Source organism: Dendrobium catenatum, unplaced genomic scaffold, assembly GCF_001605985.2.
Source record: "Dendrobium catenatum unplaced genomic scaffold, ASM160598v2 fragScaff_scaffold_858, whole genome shotgun sequence".
NCBI lineage: Eukaryota > Viridiplantae > Streptophyta > Magnoliopsida > Asparagales > Orchidaceae > Dendrobium > Dendrobium catenatum.
The window spans coordinates 260459-282202 of NW_021319320.1; the positions used below are offsets into that span (position 1 = coordinate 260459).

A 21744-nucleotide genomic window follows, 5' to 3' on the forward strand; every position below is an offset into this window, starting at 1 on the left:
TGTTAGCTTCGGCAATGCCAAATAAAAATCTGAAAAGCTTTAAACGATGGATAAAAAAAACAAGTCCAGTAAAGCAGAGCAATGTATACAGGCAGGAAAAAAAAAAGCAAGTCCGGCAGAACAACTGGGTAAATACGGATGGAAGAGCAAGGAACAGCTACGGAGGAGGAAGAGCAAATACGGAGGAGGAAGAGCAAATACGAAGCCGGAACATTTACTGAAACGCTTTCTCCCGCCGAAAGCCAAGGCGGGAATGAAGATAAACGGAGTCCGGTTAGCTGTTAACGGAGTGGCATTTCTGAGGTAAAAAATGAGATTGAGTGGCATATATGAAATATTTAAGTTTTAGGTGTTAAATATGTAATACCCATATTATAAAGTGGTATGTATGTAAAAATCCCATAAGAAAATCAGTCCCAAACAAAGCCCAAATCAAATTTCTAAAAAACAAAAAATCCCAAAAATGCAAGCCAGCTGCGAGTGTCTCGTGTAGATTCGTAGCAACGAAGCGAGAAACCTGAGACGTTTAGCTTTGGATATATAAAGGTCTGCTCGATTTAGGGCTTGTCTTGCCTCTCTATCTCGATCTTCTCGGTACGCCGCGTTAGGGTTGCGAGGGTTTATCGCCTCTCTGTTTTCTACCTATTATTATTTTGTTTGGTATCTTTTCATTTCTTTGATTTCTGGAAGAGAATCGTCCGCTGATTTTAAGGAGCTAGTTCTCTACTTGCTTTGATCGGTACATTACTTCTGAGGCTTGCAAAACAGCAGCGTCCAATATGGCGTCGGATAATGCAACAGATTTGAAAGATGAGATTTCAGAGGTATTTCTCTTTTTTTCTTTCATTTCTTCGAATTAGCTAACTTTGAGATTGTCTGTGGGCATTATCTTTAAATAAAAACAACGTTTTGCGGATTAATGAACATGCAAGGAAGATAATTTTGATTATTTCTTTTATTTTGAGAGCATAGTTTACTTGACCTTTTTTTGCATTTGGTGCTCTTGTATATAGCTTGCCCCCTTTGATCCCACGAAGAAGAAGAAAAAGAAGAAGCCGGTGGCTCAAGATCATGTTGAAGAGGTGGAGAAGTTAGTTGAAACAACGGAGAATTTATCAGGTTTGATTATGAAGATATGTTGTTGCCCTCTGTGTTTATATTTTCGAGGGGTTTATGTTTGATATGACTGAAATGTTTGCAAAAATGCAGTCGAAGATGCTGGTGAATCTGTATTTTCAGGAATGAAGAAGAAGAAGAAGAAGCAGGTTGGCTTGCATGGGCTTGTTCTGGCTTGTTTTTTCTGAGATGATATATGTTGTGGATGTTTAATTTGACAGAAAGTTGCTAACTTTGGCATCTTCTCAGGTGGAATTGGACATAGAGGAAAATGAGGAAGGGGATGCTGGCGAGGATAATGATGGTAAGAGCTGAAATTATAGTATATAAGATTGCATCACTTGATTAATTGTAGTAGATACTAATTTCACATATCGTAATTAATAAGTGATATTTGTAAACGACCTTTCTCTATGGATGTGATGGATTCAGATGGCAAACTTGGTGAGGATGAGCAAGGGGAGGGTATTATATTTGGTGGTGAACAATTACCTTGGGAAGGTACTGACCGAGATTACAAATATGAAGAGGTCTGCCTTTTTTTTTATTAAATGTTGTCCATATTTTCTTATAATTGTGAAAGTTGATAAAATTTCTTTTAAATTTTTAGGAAAAAAACAAGACATTGAATAACTATAAAGATAGGTGTTTCTTTATGTGGTTAGGCATTTTCCTTTTTCTGCAATTAATGTGCTTAGCATTTTATTTTTCTAATTTAAACTTTCAGTACATTTCTGATATAATCTTTGTTTGTTTGCCTTGTCCATCTACTATATTGAGTTGTGTTGCTGCTTTATGTAATTTTGAGGTTTATGAAGAATTTTGAGGTTTTGGAGTTGGTTGTCTATACACATCATAAATTAGATAAGCTAACGTTCCAAGTCTATTTTATTGTGACCGAGATGGCAATATAACCCTCAACCATTGTGGCCGTGGACCAATAATAATATTTTAAGACTCCTCTAACTTAGGTGAAGTTCGGTCTCTTGCATAAGCTTTGGTTCAAGTTCATCTTTTTAGACGTTAAATCGTGATGTTCACATTCTTACGCAAGTTCAACTGCAAAATAATGCTCAAACTCAAAGGATACAATGACGAGTAGAGTGTTAAGATTGGAGTAAATAGTTGGAGAAGTAACTTGATACTTTTTTTCCTTAGGGCACCAAACTATTGAATATTACATCAAAAGACCTAAGTTGATTAGAGACTTGATGAAATTTAAGGGAAGATTTATCAATTTGACTTGGCTTTGGATGATAATCACATCAGATATGAGAATTGGCATGACCATTATGATATGATTGATCATAATGATGACATCTTTGATAAGAGCATATGCTATCATGATATGATCTATTAGGGTAATGATTTTAAGGTTGGGAATATACATGATCATCTCAATATGATCGGTGCAGTGATGATATGAACTATATGATGTGTCAACTTGATGCTCTGGAGAGTAGGGTGCACGGGCATCGTGATAGGAAAAGCAACAATCTTAATTCTCTCATAATGATGATAATCATAACGATCACCCAGAAATAGAATCACTTTGGTTAAATGGTTGTTGCAACGTAGCTTTGGTTGTCGTCCCATAAAGAAGACAAATCAATGAAAAACAAAGAATTCAAGGCTTTGAGTTTCACTTAATGGCTTATGCTGCTATCATCAACTATGATTTTTAAATACCACTCAATTGCATGTTTCACATCTCAATCATGTAATTGGAAATATGTTTTTGAATGCTTTTGAAAAGAAGAAAAGTATTTGTTTTGAAAAAATACTTCAAATAAAAACAAACATAAGTTTATCATATAAGCATTGTTTAAAATTGCGCAATATGAAGCTTGCCTTGAGGCCTGCTTCAACGCAATTCTCGTAAAAAATGTCTCATGTTTTTTTATGAGGCTTGAGCCTTAGCTTGACTGAGACCCGCCTTGAGTCGTGCCTTCGCCTTGCTAGGGTGAGGCGTACTTCGCACCCTATTTATATATATATTTTTTAAAGCTTGCCAAAATCTTAAACTAAAGTCTCGAACAAACCAAACCTTCATGCACCCTCAAGCCACAACGGCTTCCTCTCGACTGCCTCAACCTATAGCCCACCGTCTTCGTCATAGCGACGATCGTCGTAGCCGTCGTCAAGGATCAGTTGAAAGCCGCACACCACCACTACTACTAAAAATTTTGGAGTATTAATCTCATCTTTATATTAATAAAATATATTTTTGTAGAAGGAAAATGTTCGAAATAAATGAAGAATAAGCAGATTGTGAGCATTGAACTTCACAAGATGAGGTAGGGGAGATACTAAATTATTATGAAGAAGACTCAAATAAAGACCCCTCAATGATGACAGTGGAAATGATTTATGAGTTATTTGACAACTATTTTAACATTTTTTAGGAATTAAATATAGATGAGTAGGTCACTGAGAAAGAAAAAATTTGAAGTTGTATGATACTTTTATGCAATTCATATATTAATATTATTTTTCTCTTATAATATTTAGATTTCAATTCTATTTCACACAATTTATTACTTAACATTTTACGTCTTTTGCAATTTTTTATTTCATATGTATGTCAATTTGTTACTTTATAGTTCAATAAAAAATTAATCCGGCATCATTTAATATATTATATTAGTATTATACAAAAAATCACTATTAACCTTTATTTTCCTTTATGAAATGTTTTGATTTGGAGGCTTATGCATCAAAATGCTTTGAGTCTTACGTCTCGTCTTACGAACAAAAAATGCCTCAATAACCAATTGCGTAATTTTAAACCTTGCATACAAGCCTTTTGTCACACCCCATTTTAGTCAATCTAAAGTGTAACAAAGAAGGAGAATCTGAATATTCCTCCTTACTAACACCTATTCTGAAATATCTCTATCAGAATCAGGGAGTAAGAAGTATTTTATTCAGAATATTATAATATATCAAGTTTTATACTTCATAGCATGAAACATATATAATATACCTCAAATAAAATATACTTCTCAATTGAAATACAAAGCTTTATTAAAACTTTTAAAACTTACATAACCAAAAGTCTATACAACTCCCACTCATATCCCTTTTTATATCAAAAAATATATGTACGCAAAAAGTTCAGTCACTCTTTTTCTCTAGTGCATTACTGGCTCCTTCCCCTTTCCTATAGTACAATCATTGTTAATGAGCTAGAGCTTAATGAAATATACAAACAATGCATAAGAAATCATAATGAATATATTGATAATTAATATAACACATAAATTTTCTACCAAACATAAGCTTTGCATAACATCATTTTCTGTTATGTTTACTATTCAAAGCCTTCATACAAGTTATATGATGGCTATAGATTTTTGCACTCATCAAACTTTCCAATTCAAGGTTGGGTCAGAATTCTCAATTTTTAGAATTGAAGCTACTCTATTATTCAAAGTTGGGTTTAGATTCTCAATTTTTAGAATTTCGAGAGTGTAGGCTTACCTCGTTAGGCATTTCGCCTTTACTTGTGAAGGATTATCCTCCATATATGACTTATTTCACATTTTCAATATCATACAGTGTACTATTGTAATCACTTGTGCAGGATTATCCTTCATATATGACTTATTTCACATTTCCAATATCATACAGTGAACTATTGTAATCACTATTTAATTAAGCCATTATTTACATAAGAATAAACTGAAATAAACTAAAATAATTGCTATCATGAACATAACAGACAAGAGTTTGCAATTATACAAATTTTTTTTATTATTTCCCATAACATCGGTTGGATATTTCATCTTGTTTTCCAAAACAATCGGGTAAACTGGTTCACCTAAAGTACTATGTTTCCTTTTTCTTTTGTAAATAACCTAAACATACATTTCTTTATTTATATATGGTTTCAAATAAAATAACACAAGAAATATGAATATATTACAATTTTCTTCAATTGCACCATTCTTCATTCAATCCAAAATTCCTCTCCTGAATTCAACAAATCAATTTCAGCAACCCTTTCCATTTTAGCAGACATCAGCGCACATGATTTCAACAAATGGCAACATACAACAAACCTTTTATTTCAGCATTTCCACAATTCTTTACTGGATTCCATCAATTAATTTCAGAAAAATAATAGCACACAAACATTGATTGTAACCACTGGAATTCCAGCAATAATTCATTCAGGATACCAATTTGAGGACTCAATAATCCAAACTGCTGAAATAGAGTTGTAATGTATTGATTTCGGAATAATTTCACCTGCTCTGTTTTTTGAAAAAAAAAAAAGATTTTTAACAATTTTTATTTGTTCGGGAAGCATGTATTGGAAAGTATATTCTTTATGAGCTCTGCTTCAGAGGCTTTATGATCATCTGGGCAAGTCCAAAACACTTGCAGAGCAACTTTTTCAACCATACTAGAGTACCTATACTTTATTTGGAAGGTAAAGCTCAAGACAACCCAACATTACTAAACAAAGCAAAAACACTACATTTAAAGGCTGCTTGATGCAATTGCTTTTTATGGTTTGACCGAATTATTCATCTACCACTGCCTCTTTAGTTCAGCCTTGTCTTTCATGAACTTAATGACATAGTTGTGAACTAATTAAGGCTTTTCACGTGGAGCTCCTTTAGCTCCTTTCATTTGCTTTACTTTCCATAAATCTAAAAGGTGCTAGCTTTTATTTTATGTGAAAGTCAAATCCTTTTTATCGATTTAAATAAATGTACGTCCAATTATAGATTTCTTTCTATTCAAAACCAATCTTTTAATTCAAATTCAATTTTTATTGCTCTTTTTCTTTTGTCTCTGCATGGTTTGATAGTTCTGCTACTTCTGGATGGTTGTAAGAGCATGATAAGCATTTTGTTTATCTGCTGTCAGCATTCCTTCAAAATCTCTTTTGGTTTAGAATAGAATTCCTTTGAATTTTTATTGGTGCTCAGATCTTTTTTGTTCAATGTTGTTGTAGCTTCTGGACAGGGTCTTCAATACTTTACGTGAAAATAATCCATTGCTTGCGGGAGACAGGCGCAGAACTGTGATGAGGCCCCCACAAGTTCTTCGAGAAGGAACTAAGAAGACGGTCTTTGCAAATTTTATGGATTCCTGCAAGACGTATGTTGCCATATTTTGAACAACAGTGGTTTGAATCATGATTACTTTATGAATGTTGTAATAACTTTCATAATCTTGATGCATGCATGCATTAATACTTGTGTTGGATCTAGAAATATCCGTGAATCGTACCCCTACTATGCCGAGAATATTGAATGGAAAAGAGAATAGAAAAGTAGAGAGAGAAAGAAAAATGTTAGAGTAAGAAGTTTAGAGATTTCAATAGGCTCAAGTGTAGAAAATTACATAAATTGAGCTCACTCTTTTTTTTTTTTTAAACTTAAATTAAAGAGATATATCCTTAGAACACATAAATTGAGCTCACTCGTTGACCCCTAATTTATAGACTAGGGTTGAAGCTTGAGCATTATATAATTGATACATACATAGCTATATAGAAATTAAGAAAAATACAATAATAATGTAGCATGGTTAGAAGGTTTGTCTTGATGAAATTGTTTGTTGAGCTTTGAAGAAGTGGCTTGCCTTAAGAAGTTGTCTTCCTTTAGTAGTAGCCAGGGTTGACTAACAAAATGTATTGGCCCGATTGTGATGAGTTCTTGTATCATGCTTGCTTCCTTGAGGTCAATTTCCTTGTAGATTAAGGAGTTTGGGATTGAGTATGTCAAGTTAGTTTGATTTGAACCAGCTTGATTTAGTTTGAACCAGGCCTACTTAACTTGAACCATATATTCTAAATACTTGAATGTACATTTAGTTGCTTGATTCTATTATATCTTTAAAGGTTTATTGCAAAATGAATAAGAGAATATAAAAATATTCCGAATTAATTAATCCTCGAGCAGGCAAATGCCTCCTCTCTTCATGATGAAGAGTTGATGTCAACCCCTCACTATTACGGTAATATCTCTCATCAGTGATTGGAGTAGAGGTCTATAATCTTACTCCAGAAAGTATTCTTCTTCTCAACACAAACTTAGAGAACCCCTTAGGTGATTCCATTCTAGGCTTGGTTTTTGGAATCCTTTTTAATGCTCCTTAAATCATTCAGGTCATCCTCTTATCGAATTCAATAAGTTGACGGACAATCACGAAATCACGATGCTCCATGTTAACAAATTCTTCTCCTTCTCTTTGATATTGTTCTACGTTATTTCTTCTTCTACTTACTGATATGCTTCATGCTCATTGCACCTTTTAGGATGTTGGATTTAAAAGTGTCTGCGAATCACACCCAATTATATTGAGAATATTAAGTGAAAAAGAGAACAAAATAGTAGAGAGTGAAGTAAGAATGTTAGAGTAAGAGGCTATGAGATTTTAAAAATAGGTTACAGTACAAAAATTATGTGAACTTAACTCACCCTTCAACTTTCCTATTTATAAATTATGATTGGGGCTTGAGCGGTATAGTTTTGGCTATATACATGACTACAAAAAATAGAATAAAATATAATATTAGTGTAGCCTAGTCATAAGGCTCGACTTGATGAAACCGATTGCCAAGCTTCGAAGATGTAACTGACTTGCCTTGAGAAATCATCTTCGTTGAGTAATAGCCAGGGCCGACTGATAGGCTGTACTTGCTTGACTGGATGAGTTCTATGATCATGATCACCTGCTTAAGGCGAGTCTTTTTTTTTAGATTGATGAGTTTGAGATCAAGTACATTGAGTTAACTTCATTTGAATTGGCTTGATTTAGCTTGAGCCCAATCAATTTAACTTGAACCGGATTTTCTGAATATTTGGATGGACACCTTGTAGTCTTTTAAATTTGTTTTTCTAAATTTCAGCTGGTCATTTGAGTAACTATGTGATGTGTTGTATTTTATATATTTGTGATAGATGTGATGGTAACAAATTCCTTGTTCAAAATGGAAAGCAGTGATAAAAACACGTAAATGCTATCAATCCTGTGGACTTTCTTTGAAGGAAAGGAATTATAGATTTTTCTCTAATAAAGAAGGGGCAAAAATAATGCTGTTCAACTTTATCACCCAAGCTTATTTTTGGATGGATGCCATTCGTAGAAAAAAAAATTGCTCTTCACATTACCAAGAAGCAGTTAGATTTGTACGATGTCACAGTTTGATCTTTTAGTTTTTTTTTAATTGATATTCTTTTTTTTTTTCTCTTAGCAATCTTGTTCCTCTGTAATTTTTTGTTTTCTTCCATTTTTTAGGTGGATGAAATCGTTTATAAAACAAAAATTACTTTGAAACTATCTACGAGAAAGAAATTATACAACAAAATAATCATGCTGTTGAATATATATTTTGTAACACATGAGATTTAATCTTGAAAGTTTGCTTCTCAGGATGCATAGGCAACCAGAACATGTCATGACTTTCTTACTAGCTGAAATGGGAACCACTGGATCTCTTGATGGACAGCAGAGATTGGTTGTGAAGGGGAGATTTGCTCCTAAGAACTTTGAGGGTATCCTTAAGAGATATATCAGTAAGTTTCCACATATTCATAGCTTGCTTTTGGGAATATCTGTGGCATTATTTTTTTCTAGCTTCTTTATGTAATGCTGCTTAGGAATCGAAAATGGTCAACATACTCATCTAAAAAATTAAAACAGTATTTTATATCATTGTTGAATTATTCTTTTCTACAAGATGGTGGTGAGACCTGCAATATTTATGGTGCCAATTGTTGGCCATTAAAAGAAAAGCATAATACTAAGTTAAGTGTTGCAGAGATAGGAATCTCAGGTGGGTGAGTGGCTTTACCCTTAGAGATAGGATACGAAAATGAGCATTTACGTGAAAAAGGTTGGAGTAGCGCCAGTGTAAGATAAGATTAGAGAGATTCGCCTTAGATGGTTTGGTCACATAAAACGGCGGCCTTCCGATGACTCGGTTAGGAAAGTATAAGTATTAGATTTGACTTATGTTAAGAAAGGTAGAGGTAGATCTAAAAAGACTTTGTTAGAAAATATTAGAAATGATCTTTCTTTATTAGATTTAAATGAGAATTTGACTTTTAATATGACACAATGGAGAAAAAGGATTCATGTAGCCGACCCTAAGTAGTGGGACGAAGGCTTGATGTTGTAGTTGAATTATTCTTTTCAGGTGGAGAAAAGGCATTATTTTTGTTGGTAGTTTTTGTTTTAAATATATAGCTAAGCTGAACCTCCTGATTGGTTATTTGGTGTTTATTGTAGTGATCAGCAGTTTGGAGGTAACACGTTGGACATATTACTATAATAACTTTTTTTTTTCAAACATGTTGAAGCGTGCGTGTTCACTTCAGAACAACTTGATATATTATAGTATGTTATTTATTTCAAGCAGCGAAAAGTCTTCAAGTTTTAGGTTAGGATGGAACTCCTTCCTCCAAACTAATGGCTACGAATGATGACTTAGATAATCTCTAATTAGGAATGCATTTTGATTTACTAGATTAAGGTATCGTTTGAGATAACTTTTTTGTTGCTTTCAAAAGCAACTTTCTAGTATAAAATTTTTTGTACTAAAAAGTCGTTTTAAAAAGTAGTAAGAAACTTGTCCCAAACGAAGCCCAAATAAAATACTATTATTTCCGAGTTAGGCTTCATATAGGCGGCTTTCTTACTGCTTCTCAAAACAGTTTTTTAGTATAAAAAATTTAATTTTTGTACTAAAATTTTTTTTTAAGAAACAATAAAAAAATCATCTCAAACGAAGTCTTAGTGTAATAGTATCAGAATGATTCTAATTTAATAACCTACTATTTTAGGGTTTATGTTAAGCATTTTGAGCTTTACATTTCCAAATCGTCCACTGTTTCCTTGTCTATGGAAATGTCAATCTTTCATCAAGCAGTTATGATCTATTCTTTTGATGATCATGCGTGACATAAGGAACCACATAAGAAGCTTAAAACTGTCCATTATGTTTTCCAGTCTGCTGTTTGTTTCCCTTTTTCTTGGTGCCATTAATGTTGGTTATGCTGTTATTCACAAACTCCTTACAGTGAAATTGAAAATTTAGGCTTCATTTGGAACGGCTTTTTTACTACTTTTTAAAGTAGCTTTTTTGTAAAAAAATTTAAGAAGCAGTAAAAGAGCCATCCCAAACGAAGCCTTAATATGGCAGCTGATGATTGGTTGCTACATGTTTTTACCTCTGACAGCTGCTTTTAGATAATTAGTTAGTTTATAAGAAAAATGTGTTGTTTTTCTTACCTTTACTTTCTATATTGTTTCAATTAATTGTTCTTTATTTTTAGATGAGTATGTTATTTGCAATGGCTGCAAGAGTGCTGATACCATTCTGTCAAAAGAGAATAGGCTATTCTTCCTCCGTTGTGAGCAGGTAACTTGTGTTCTTGTTGTTTTAATTCACATCATTCATATCACACAAGTTTTTTTTTTCAATCATTATTTTATTTTATTTTATTCTTTTTGTAAGTTGAGAACTGGCCGACCCCATGTAGTGGGACAAAGGCTTCATATTGTTGTTGTTGTTGTAAGTTGAGAACTTGAGATTTACGCACATACGCACATGCCACTGAAATTTTCTTTATGTACGAAGCTAAAATTTTGTTTGAGGCAGCTTTTTTACTGCTTTCTAAAGCAGTTTTCTTGTACAAATATTTTTTGAACTAGAAAATTTTCTATTAAAAAAGTTATTTTAAAAACAGTAAGAAAGTTGTTCCAAATGAATCTTAAACTCATGTTTTTAAAACAATAAACTACTGAACTTGTATATTCATAACTGTTATGATCAAACCATTGGGAATTTAGTGGAGTTGATTGAGATTTTGTTGTTCTTTATTATAAATGTAGGCTGTTTGGTATTACTTTTGAAATTTGGGACAAACATAGGAGAGTAAGCTTATTATATGCCAATTTGAATAATTTTATGGAAAAATTATTTATTTTTTTAAAATTTTTTTTGTTACAGTGTGGTTCTTCGCGGTCGGTAGCGCCGATCAAAGCCGGCTTTGTTGCCCGCGTTGGCCGTCGCAAGGCTGGGGTTTAATTCCACACTAACCTTCAAAGGGTTCCCATAAAATCTAAACTGATGTAAGGAATTTGGAAGTAGAGCTGATGAACTATTATGCATTTGGTTATACTGTTAAATACTAGTTATTGTATCTCATACAGTGAGTTTACTAGCAGCTTTTGAACTAAATTTGCTTGTTCATGTTCCTTTCATCATGAGCTGTTGTGCCAATCTAATGATTTATATTGATATTATTCTTACTTTTCAGATTGTTTAAGACTTCGTTTGGGACAGCTATCTTACTGCTGCTTAAAGCAGCTTCTTAATACAAAAATTAAAATTTTTATTAGAAAGTTGCTTTAAGAATCAGCAGAAAAGTCGTCCCAAACAAAGCCTAAGTTTGCTATCATTGAATGTTGGGAGGCCAAATAGAGGCATTTTTAGTTTACCGACGTAGAGTTAGGCTGAATTTGAGCTCGAAGTGAAGGATGTAGGTTTCATTTGAGATAGCTTTATTACCGCTTTCTAAAGTAGTTTTCAAGTAAAAAAATTTGCAGTTAAAAATAAATTTTATTAAAAAAATGTTTTAGAAAGCAGTAAGAAAGCTGTCTCAAATAAAGCCTTAACCAGTCCGTTCTATCAAATTCAGCTAGAATTGAGTGGTTTTTGTATCAAATTGAGTTAGGTTTAGGTTTCCTCCGGTTAAATTAGAGCCTGTTGATAGGCTCAAATCAAAGATTAGGGTTCTTTATTAGAACACTAACAATTAATTATGTCATAATTGACTAGTAAAAATGAATATAATATATTTGAAAGCAAATTTATATATAAGGAAATTAAATTAATTTTTTAAAAAAATTAAACATATTAAAATTATATTGAGTTATCCATCAATTGCATTTCATATTTTAGATATATAAAATAATTTCAGTGTAGCTCAAAATTTAGTTTGATCTAGTTTGAATTGTTTTGATTGAGTCATAAATTTAAGATCAACATAACACAAAAATTTGCAGGTGATAGCTTACATGTAAGAATTGAATTAGGGCTAATCAATCACAACATTATATAAAAAAATAAAGATTTGATGATAAATTATGGCTTTATTTGATATGATTTTTTTATTGCTTTTTAAATAGCGTTCAAGTATAAAAGATTATCGAATTAAAAATTTTGTACTAGAAAATTGCTTTAAAAAGTAGGAATAAAGTTGTTCCAAATGAATTTTTTTTGGTGCAGATGTCGGGAGTCGAAGTTGACGTCAATAAAATACATCAACATTTTTGAAGATTACCTGCATCAATATTATTGGTGAAATCGACAAGCGGTGAAGTCAACGAGAGTTAATGTTTATTTCGATAGCTGGCATTGACCTTATAGTGATGATGTGTGCATCAACATTGGTGGTGATAGTGGGTGACAAAATTAGCGAGCATCTACATTTATGTTGATTACGTACAGTAGCCTTGCAGGCGATAAAGTGTGCTAGCTAGTAGTTGGGCGATGCTTGTCGTTTGCAATGATTGTCAATGCTAATCATCAGACAGAGCTCTCTCTGACTACAATTTTAGGTGTAGCTCCAAGCTCTCAAATTTTTTCATCAACGTTCAAGCACAAATATGGAATCCGTCCTCACACACGAAAAATAAGTTCTATTCATAGTTTTCTATAGCTAAGTAAATTAATATGATTTTACATAAATTATGTTCATCATGACAAGTAAATTACAAATGAATCCCGAATTTCTACCTTTAGGCTTCATTTGGGGCAACTTTTTTTTCTGCTTTCTAAAACAATTTTCTATTACATAAATTTTTTGAACTAGAAATTTTTATACTAAAAAACTGTTTTAAAAAGCTGTAAAAAGACCGCCTCAAACGAAACCTTAATCTTCCCCCTCTATCATTTCCTTCAAGAAGAGGATAGAGTTGAAAAGCAGTTAATCATCTTCAACACGTATCAACAATTTTCCCATGCTTTGGGAACTCTTCTTCCCCACACTTGTGACCAACTAATGGAATTATCTTCTAAAATAAATGACAATTAATTTTATATATTCAAAAAATTAATTATTTTTTAATTATATATAATAATATATTAAATATCTCAAGGAGCATAATAAATTTCTATTTTTTTATTTTTATAAAAATTGAAATATTTAATATAGATTAAATAAATTTAGATGGCTTGAAATTTTTTTTTTTCAGAAAATAAAAAAATTATTTATTTATTCTTTGTTACTTGGTTACAGTGCTCACTTGGCCTGAGCACTCGAAGAAGTCACGCAAGAGGAAGAGAACGCGTTGATTTTGAACTTATCTGCATAGTTATAATCCAATTAAAATTTAATTAATTTATTGATAATAATATAATATACTATAAATAAAATAAATAATATAAAATTACATTTATGGCTTTTTTTAATTAAAATTAGAATTTTTTTTGGAACTGTTTCTTAACAGACTTATCTTTCCGGCAAGCAATTATAATTTCATTTGTCTATTACTTTCTTCAATTGTATTGTTAAAAATTAATAACAAAAAATAAAAATTCTAGTTTAATAAAAGTTACAATCATTCCAAATAAACATTTATATTCATTTGAAACAGTTACATACTATTTTTTCAAAACAACTTTTTAATATAAAAAATTTATTAATAATAAAATTTTGTACTTTAAAATTGATTTAAAAAATAATAAAGAAGCTATCCAAACGAAGCTTTGCTAACTTTATTTTGAAAAATTAAGGTTTAAAAGCTGAAGCAAAATATGATTGAGGATTATCCCCATAATTGTAAATGCCCGCCCAATCGCCTTATAAGATCCGACCCGCCCAATCGCCTTATAAGATATTTATAAGAAATACCTCACGTCACCAATCCACACATTCCATCTCACTGACACCTGGCAGCCTCAAAGCAAATAAGCCAATAGCTATCAACCACGTAGGATAGTCAAATTTTTTGGTCCAACTCCTTAGAAGGCCAACCCAAGGAAGCCTGGCTTCAACTTAGATTGATCTATGATCTCTCTATCTATGAACCCCCACTCCATACATTCCTTTTGCTAAGTAAACTCTATTGCTTTGCGCCTAAGAGAGTGAGATGACAAGCATTCTCTTGCTTTGAAGCTACTTCAATTTCTCCTTATATATACATCATCAACTACATCATATGAATATCATCAAAATTTTTTAAAAAATATAGGTCAAAATTAAAGTAAAAAAAAATGTTCGCCTTTTCCTCTTCGCCACTACAAATGTCGTTCTTACTTGCAGCCATTTTAACCTCATTACTTACTGTAACAGTTTCAAGCATCGATGGTATCGGCACAACTGATATCAATTATTCTTCTATCCAACGTGATCATCAGAGGTATTCATTTAGTATGTGTTTCTAATAATTATTCATCGTATTAGAGTTGTGTACGTGTTTTTACTATTTTTGCTTGATTTTCTGGTAGGGGGTATGAGTTAGAGATGGTTAAGACGAAGGGGAATCAATTCGTGGTAGGAGGGAAGCCTTTTTATGTGAATGGGTTCAATACCTATTGGCTCATGATTCTTGCGGTCGATCCTTTGACGAGGGTGAAGGTCACAGAGACGTTTAAGCAAGCTTCTGCAATTGGTCTTACTGTCTGTCGGACTTGGGCCTTCAATGATGGCGGATGGAGGGCGTTACAGAAAGCTCCTTTTGTTTACGATGAAAACGTCTTTCAGGTATAGTATCACGTTCTATATATGTTCATTCGTATATAAACATATTTTTTTATAAATTTAAGACTATGAAGAACATACATGAATGCATGAATGCCATGCATCCATATGATAACAATGATCATTTTATTTACTATAATGTATTTTTTAATAATTGGATCTAATTAAATATTGCATCAAGCAAGAAATAAAATATTGTTTCATTAGATACAAATGTTCCATAACTTTTATTATATTTATTTCTATCAAATAACATTTGTCAAATTGTTTTTAGATAAATTATTACCAAATTAAAGCCTCATTTAACAGCATATTTAATAATGAGCATATCCATGTGAATATACACTTATTAAAAATATAAAAAAATTAAATAGAACAACTAAAACTCACTAATCTTTCTTCATTAATTATGCATTATAATTATGGATTAATCATAATGATTTCTTCTGTGAATATTTAATTATTTTTTCTTTTCTTAATCACTTTTTCAGGCACTTGATTTTGTGATTAGTGAGGCAAAGAAGAATAATATTAGGCTGATACTGTCATTAACAAATAGTATGGAAGGATATGGTGGAAAGGCTCAGTATGTGAAGTGGGGAAAAGCTGCAGGTTTGAATCTTACTTCTGATGATGACTTCTACACTAATCCCATTGTGAAGGGCTACTACAAAGCTTATGTGAAGGTAAGATCATCTTCTTTAATTATATTTTAATGGTATAATATATTTATTTTACATAAAATTTTCTTCATTTGAACAAAAATAATTTTTTTATTTGAACTTTTAATCAAAATAATTCCTATTATTACAAATTAAACAATCTCTTTTAGTTTGCAAATTACCATTTTACTAGTTTAATTATAAAAAAGTCGTATAATAATTATCTTCATGAAAATCATAATGCCTTTTTTTTTGGGCAGCTAATTGTAATGTGTATGAATTAGGCCGGGAGTCAATGAGTCGAGCCGGGTTTTAGTTACTCCTATTTTGAGCTTGAAGTTCGTTAAGCTCAAGCTTAATTCTATGAGTTCGAGTTAGCTCACGAGCCGACTTCACTTATTAGAGTAAATGATAATGATTCAAGCAATTATTATAATAAAATGTTAAAATTAGATGAAAATTTATACGAGAAATAATAAATAATCACTTGATATAAAAAATGAGATATAATTTTTGAATATTTTTAATAACTTAATGTTTAAACATATGAATTCTAATACATTTTAAGTGTGTTTTATATTAATATTTTTTAAACGAGCAGACTTGCTAGCCAACAAAGTTGAATTGAAGCTAGTTCAAGCTTGATTCAGTAGCTGATCGAGCTAGCTGAACTTGAGCTAGCTCACAAACCAGGTTGATGTAAAACTTTACCTTTCTTATATGTAGCTTCACAATAGCCACATTTTATGTAGGGCCATAAATTCATGATTTGAAGTTTTGGATAAGGTTTTGATTAATCATAAATGAAACCTTATCTTCGCCAATAATATTATGGCACATTTCATTAATTTGATGTGTGGCATTTAAGGATTATGTGAATTTAAATAGTTTTATCATTAATTTTTTTGTAATATATATTTCTAGCAAATATGGTGCCTTTTAGGCTTCGTTGGGGACGACTTTCTTTTTGTTTCTTAAAGCTATTTTAATAAGCAATAAGAAAGCTATCCCAAACAAAGCTTTAGTTGAGAATTTTAACTTGTTGCCTCACCTCATATTTAAGCACATTAAGGGCATCTCCAACCGAACGGCAAACACTTGTTTGCCGTTCTTGCTTTGCTCCAATCGATCGCCATTTTTGACGCCATTTGATCGTGGATGAACAGTGCGACGCCAATATTGGCGTTGCACTGTTCATCTGCGCCATTTTTTCTCTCTCTACCGAACAGGTTGAGAAGAAAGGCGCGAAAGAAAACGAACGTTTTTAGCGGCAAAATGGTGTTGAATTGGAGATGAAACACGGCATTTTTTGATTTCCCTGCAAAATGCAGTGAAAAATGAGATTCTCGGTTGGAGATGCCCTAACCCACTAATTTTTAATAAATTACACTTTGATGCGTATCTCACCCCCCAAAAAAATTATGATTTTATTTGGGCCAGTTTAAACTTTTTATTTTTACTTAATGTCTCAGCTATAATTTAAAAAATACTTATTCATACTCAAATATTTGAAGTAAAAAAAAAAAAAAAAGATAAAAAAATCTATCTTCTGAAGGTACATTATTTTTTATTAACTAATTTTCTTACCAAGAAATCAATCAAAAAAACTCTTTCAAATAAAGGCTATATCAATTTGCATTCAGATTATTTTTTTTTACTAAAGATTCATTAAGAGAAAATGAAGACTTTTATTTTCATGAAATTAAAAATTTTTAAAGAAAAAATTAAGAAGAGTGATGAAGTTTAAATTCATGTTAGAATCTAACTACAATAATAAATCTTATTATTTAAAAAAAAAATGATATTTGATTAGAATGACATTTTCACCTTCAAATGATAAGAATAATTTTTTGCCTTTTTATTTCTTACAACAACAATAACATCAAGCTTTTATTTATGAAGCATTTTTTCTCCATTTTCTTCTATTTAGAGTTAAATTCTCATTTAAATCTAATAAGAAAATAATTTCTAATATTTTCTAACCAAGTCTTTTTAGATCTATCTGTACCTTTCCTAATATAAGCGGGATCTAATACATCTACTCTCCCAACTGAGTCATGGAAAGGCCGCCATTTTATGCACCCAAACCAAACTAAGACAATTGATTCTAGCTATACTTATCTGTCGTTGGAGCTACTCCAACTTTTTCACACATATACTCGTTTAGTATTTTGTTTCTAAGGCTTCGTTTGACTCTGTTTATTAAAAAAAATTGCTTTAAGAAGCAGTAAAAAAATCCTCCCATATGAAGCCTAATTGTAAAACTACTTATTCATCTGTATATCTTCATTTCTACAAAACTTAACTTAATTTTATGCTTCTCTTTTTTGACCAACATTATAACATATTTATTTCTCAAGAAATGAATATTTAAAGCAATTTTAGAGAGCACCATATTAAAACCATTTATTTTGTAATCTATAATTTTAATTAGAACTATAATATAAATTCAAAATAAATTATAATGTTAGGTTTCTTGTAGCTTTGTTCTTTCTAGAGGGCAAAAGGGTAAGTTTAAATTGGCACGTTAGGCAGCTTTTTTCAAGGCTTTATTATTTTTAGTCAACCTGTTGAAATTATATTTGACTATTATTTTTAAGCAATTTATCTAATAAAAATCAACTTCTTACAATCACATACGCTAAGATAATTTTTAAGAAATTTTTATAGTTCAAATTTTTATTCATAATAATTTTTAAAAAATTTATTTTTCTACAATAATTCAATATATAGTTCTTTCCATAAAAAAGGTTTGTAGGAAACTCGGCGTACTTATTATTTTTTAAAATAATTTTTTAGTATAAAAATTTTAATTTTGTACTAAAAAACTGCTTTAAGAAATAGTAAGAAAGTCATCCCAAACTAAGCTTAATTTAGACTTTAATTGGGATAGCTTTAAACTACTATTTTCTTTTTACTTATTTTCGACATTTTTTTTACTAAAAAAAGTACCTTTACAAAATAATAAGAAAGGTTTCCTATATTGAATTTGTTTGCATGACCAGACGGTTCTCAATAGAGTCAACACCTTCACCAACATCACATACAAAGAAGACCCAACAATTTTTGCATGGGAACTGATCAATGAACCTCGCTGCCTTTCTGATCCTTCAGGCAACAAGCTACAGGTGACTATTTTTAGCTAGCTCCTTATAAGCTTTAGCTTCCATTAAACTACTTACTATATTCAACTATTGATGATCAACATGAACAAATTTCAGTCATGGATAGAAGAAATGGCATTTCATGTAAAATCGATCGACCCGAAGCACCTGCTCGAGATCGGGCTCGAAGGATTCTATGGAAACTCGACTCCGGATCGCTTTCAGTTCAATCCCGATAGCTACTCCGGTCAAGTCGGCACCGATTTCATTAGGAACCATCAAGCCATGGGCATTGATTTTGCCACAACCCACCTTTATCCAGATGCTTGGTAGATATCTGATAAATGTGATCATATTTGTATGACAATGAATAATTCTGATAACTTTGGTACTCTTATTGATAATGCAGGCTATCGAATTCGAACCCTGAAGATCACCTTGAGTTCGCCAAATCCTGGATGCAAAGCCACATTGATGATGCAGAGAATGTGCTTGGAATGCCGGTCGTGTTCGCCGAATTCGGAATGTCGGCGAAAGACAAGAACTTCAGTGTGAGCTCAAGAAATCAGTTCATTGATATGGTTTATAAGACCATTCTGAACTCTACAAGGAGAGGAGGAGGTGCAGGAGGTTGCCTTCTGTGGCAGATTTTCCCAGAAGGAACTGATTTTATGGATGATGGCTATGCAGTCGTGCTTAAAACATCTAAATCCACAGAAAAAATCCTATCTTTGCAGTCAAAGAAATTAAAGAAGTTCAATTCAAAGTGTTCATGGAGGTGCAATTGGACTTGCAGAAAGAATTAGTCTTCTCAGCATAATCAACTCTGATAAAATTATTTGAATGTATAGTTAATTATTGATTGATTGCATTAATGAATCAAATCTGTACAGATTTGTAAATATTACATCATACCTGTAAAAATATATACAAATAAACTTTTATGTAAAATGTTGTATTACATGGATTCTGCATGACTGTAATGGTTTAAATAAAATGTCATTATCATTCACTGTTGATTGAAGTATTGTTCTTGCACTACCAAATAAAAGTTTTTTTTTTCTTTTATAGAAATCCTTCTTTTCTCATCGGTTTAGACTGCTACTATTTGTTGCGGTTTTAATAACTGCAAATAGCACCGGTTTTGACCATTGCCAAAAAATTTTCTCCTCTTATACGTGACCCACCGCATTCGACTTGCTCTAATTCTTCCTCTTCTTCGTTTCGTGCATTCCCTGCCTTGGATCGAAGAGTTTCTTTCGTGCTGTGCCCACTACAGGAAAATCTGTTATTACCGGCGGACAGAATCCGCCGGAACTAATGTAAAATCCGACGGAACCGTTCGTTTCCGGCGCATGTTCCGGCGCAAATCTCTCCGCCGGTTTTGGGTGCGTCGATAATTTTTTTAGGCGCCTATGATTCATGCATTCCGTGCCTTCGATCGGACGATTAAAGTTCTTTTGAAGCCCTCATTTGCTCGCTCATCCCGGCCGGTCGTGTGCTTAATTCTACTTCTTCTTCTCCTTCGCCGGTTTGTGTTCCATTCCTATTCTTCTATAGCTTTGTGGATTCATTTCTATGCTTGTGCTCTTTCCATTCCTAGAGTACTAACCTAACCATATATATGCTCATCTATGTTGGTCATCTCAAATGACTATCAAATCATAGTAATTAGGGCTTTGTGATCTCAATATTTTGCATAAGAGTTGTCGTCTGAACTGAAGATCTAATACTTGAATTTCTGTCCTAAAAGATAAAATAGAATAAATAGAATATTGCAAAAGAACTGATTTTTTTCAAAGAAAGAAGATCTCTTTAATTTTTAACAGTGTTGTTTTGTCTGTAGCTGAAGCAGATAAGGCTTTCAAGAGAATCTGTAACATCTACCTTAAAAATCTGCCATTCTGTCGTTATCTTACCGATGAGGATGGAGTTGAAAAGCAGCTTATCATCTGCAACACGTATAAGCAATTTTTGATGCGTTAAGGCCTCTATTTCTCGACAACTGTTTTCAGTTTTTAGAATAATTCTTGTAAGAAATTAGCATCAAAATCGTACAAGAAAAAATCAGCCATTATTTTCATTTTCATTAAATTCATTACAAGCAAGCGAGATGCATATAAATATATGAATTTATTAGTTTATTTTTAGATAAAATATGTCATTATTTTCGTTAAAATAAGTAAATTATTCATTTTTTTCATAGTTACCGTAGAAGGAAGAAGAAGAACAAAAGAGAGAATGGGTACTGTATGCATGCAGCTGAGATTTTGAACTTATCTGCACGTGGTACCGAGCGAAGCAGTGACATGACACATTCTGATTGATCTCCATATAGCGCTCGGTGTCCGCATAGAATAATTAATCCAAAGATGAACCCAAAATCATCCACAATACGTATCAAATTTGAAGGGTATTATTCGCATTTAATAAGTGTGGTTCAGGATTTCATGGGTAAATTTTCAATAATTTTAGTTCCTCTTCACTTTATAAAAAAAAAAATTTAATAAAAAAAAAAAAAAAAAAAAAAAAAAAAAAAAATCATTACACATACCATCACATATAAAATTGATGCACGCCATTAACACCAAAGTTTATATATGTTGACTTTGTCGTCTACGATCACTCAAAACGTCAATATAATGTAGCTAAGTATCAATTTTTTTTTAAAAGTTGGCAAAGTCGGCTATTTTGTTGCTGACTTAGATTTGTTGAGTCAACTATAATAGTAGCAAGTCGCTTGGTAAGTGGGCGGCTTGCAACAATCATAGATGATGCAACTTCTTTTAGAATTTTCTGCATTTAAATTTCTTTTTTGATACTTAATTACAATATCTACTTTAAAAATTTGTCACATATAAAATTGTTGCACATCATTAAAACTAAAGTTTTCGTTAACTTTGTCGTCTACAAATGCTTAGAAAGTTGATGTATGCTAGCGATACCAACTCTGATTCTTGATTTTAACTCAAAATATATACTAAACCTTAGTTTTTAATCTCATCTCTTCAAAGGAGAACAATCACCAAAGTTTCTATTCTCCTCCATAAAATTTTAGCTATTGCTTTAATTGAAAGGTGAATTAAAAACTGAAGCAATTTTTTCTCACTATCTCAATACTGAATATCC

General features: G+C 31.9%; 2 protein-coding genes across 2 annotated transcripts; both read left to right on the top strand.

Moving 5' to 3' along the window:
* Nucleotides 1-439: 439 nt before the first annotated feature.
* Nucleotides 440-11346, top strand: LOC110099584 (eukaryotic translation initiation factor 2 subunit beta). Its single transcript, XM_020826782.2, has 10 exons — nt 440-594; nt 691-824; nt 1014-1119; nt 1210-1265; nt 1366-1420; nt 1549-1646; nt 6086-6231; nt 8512-8654; nt 10416-10501; nt 11093-11346. The coding sequence occupies exons 2-10, from the start codon at nt 780-782 to the stop codon at nt 11168-11170; spliced, it is 813 nt and encodes a 270-aa protein (XP_020682441.1). The 5' UTR covers nt 440-594; nt 691-779; the 3' UTR covers nt 11171-11346.
* Nucleotides 11347-14337: 2991 nt separating this feature from the next.
* On the top strand, nt 14338-19597 carry LOC110099591 (mannan endo-1,4-beta-mannosidase 6). Its single transcript, XM_020826791.2, has 6 exons — nt 14338-14508; nt 14597-14852; nt 15341-15535; nt 18517-18639; nt 18733-18944; nt 19025-19597. Exons 1-6 carry the CDS (start codon nt 14363-14365, stop codon nt 19419-19421), a joined length of 1329 nt encoding a protein of 442 aa, XP_020682450.1. The 5' UTR covers nt 14338-14362; the 3' UTR covers nt 19422-19597.
* Nucleotides 19598-21744: the final 2147 nt, after the last annotated feature.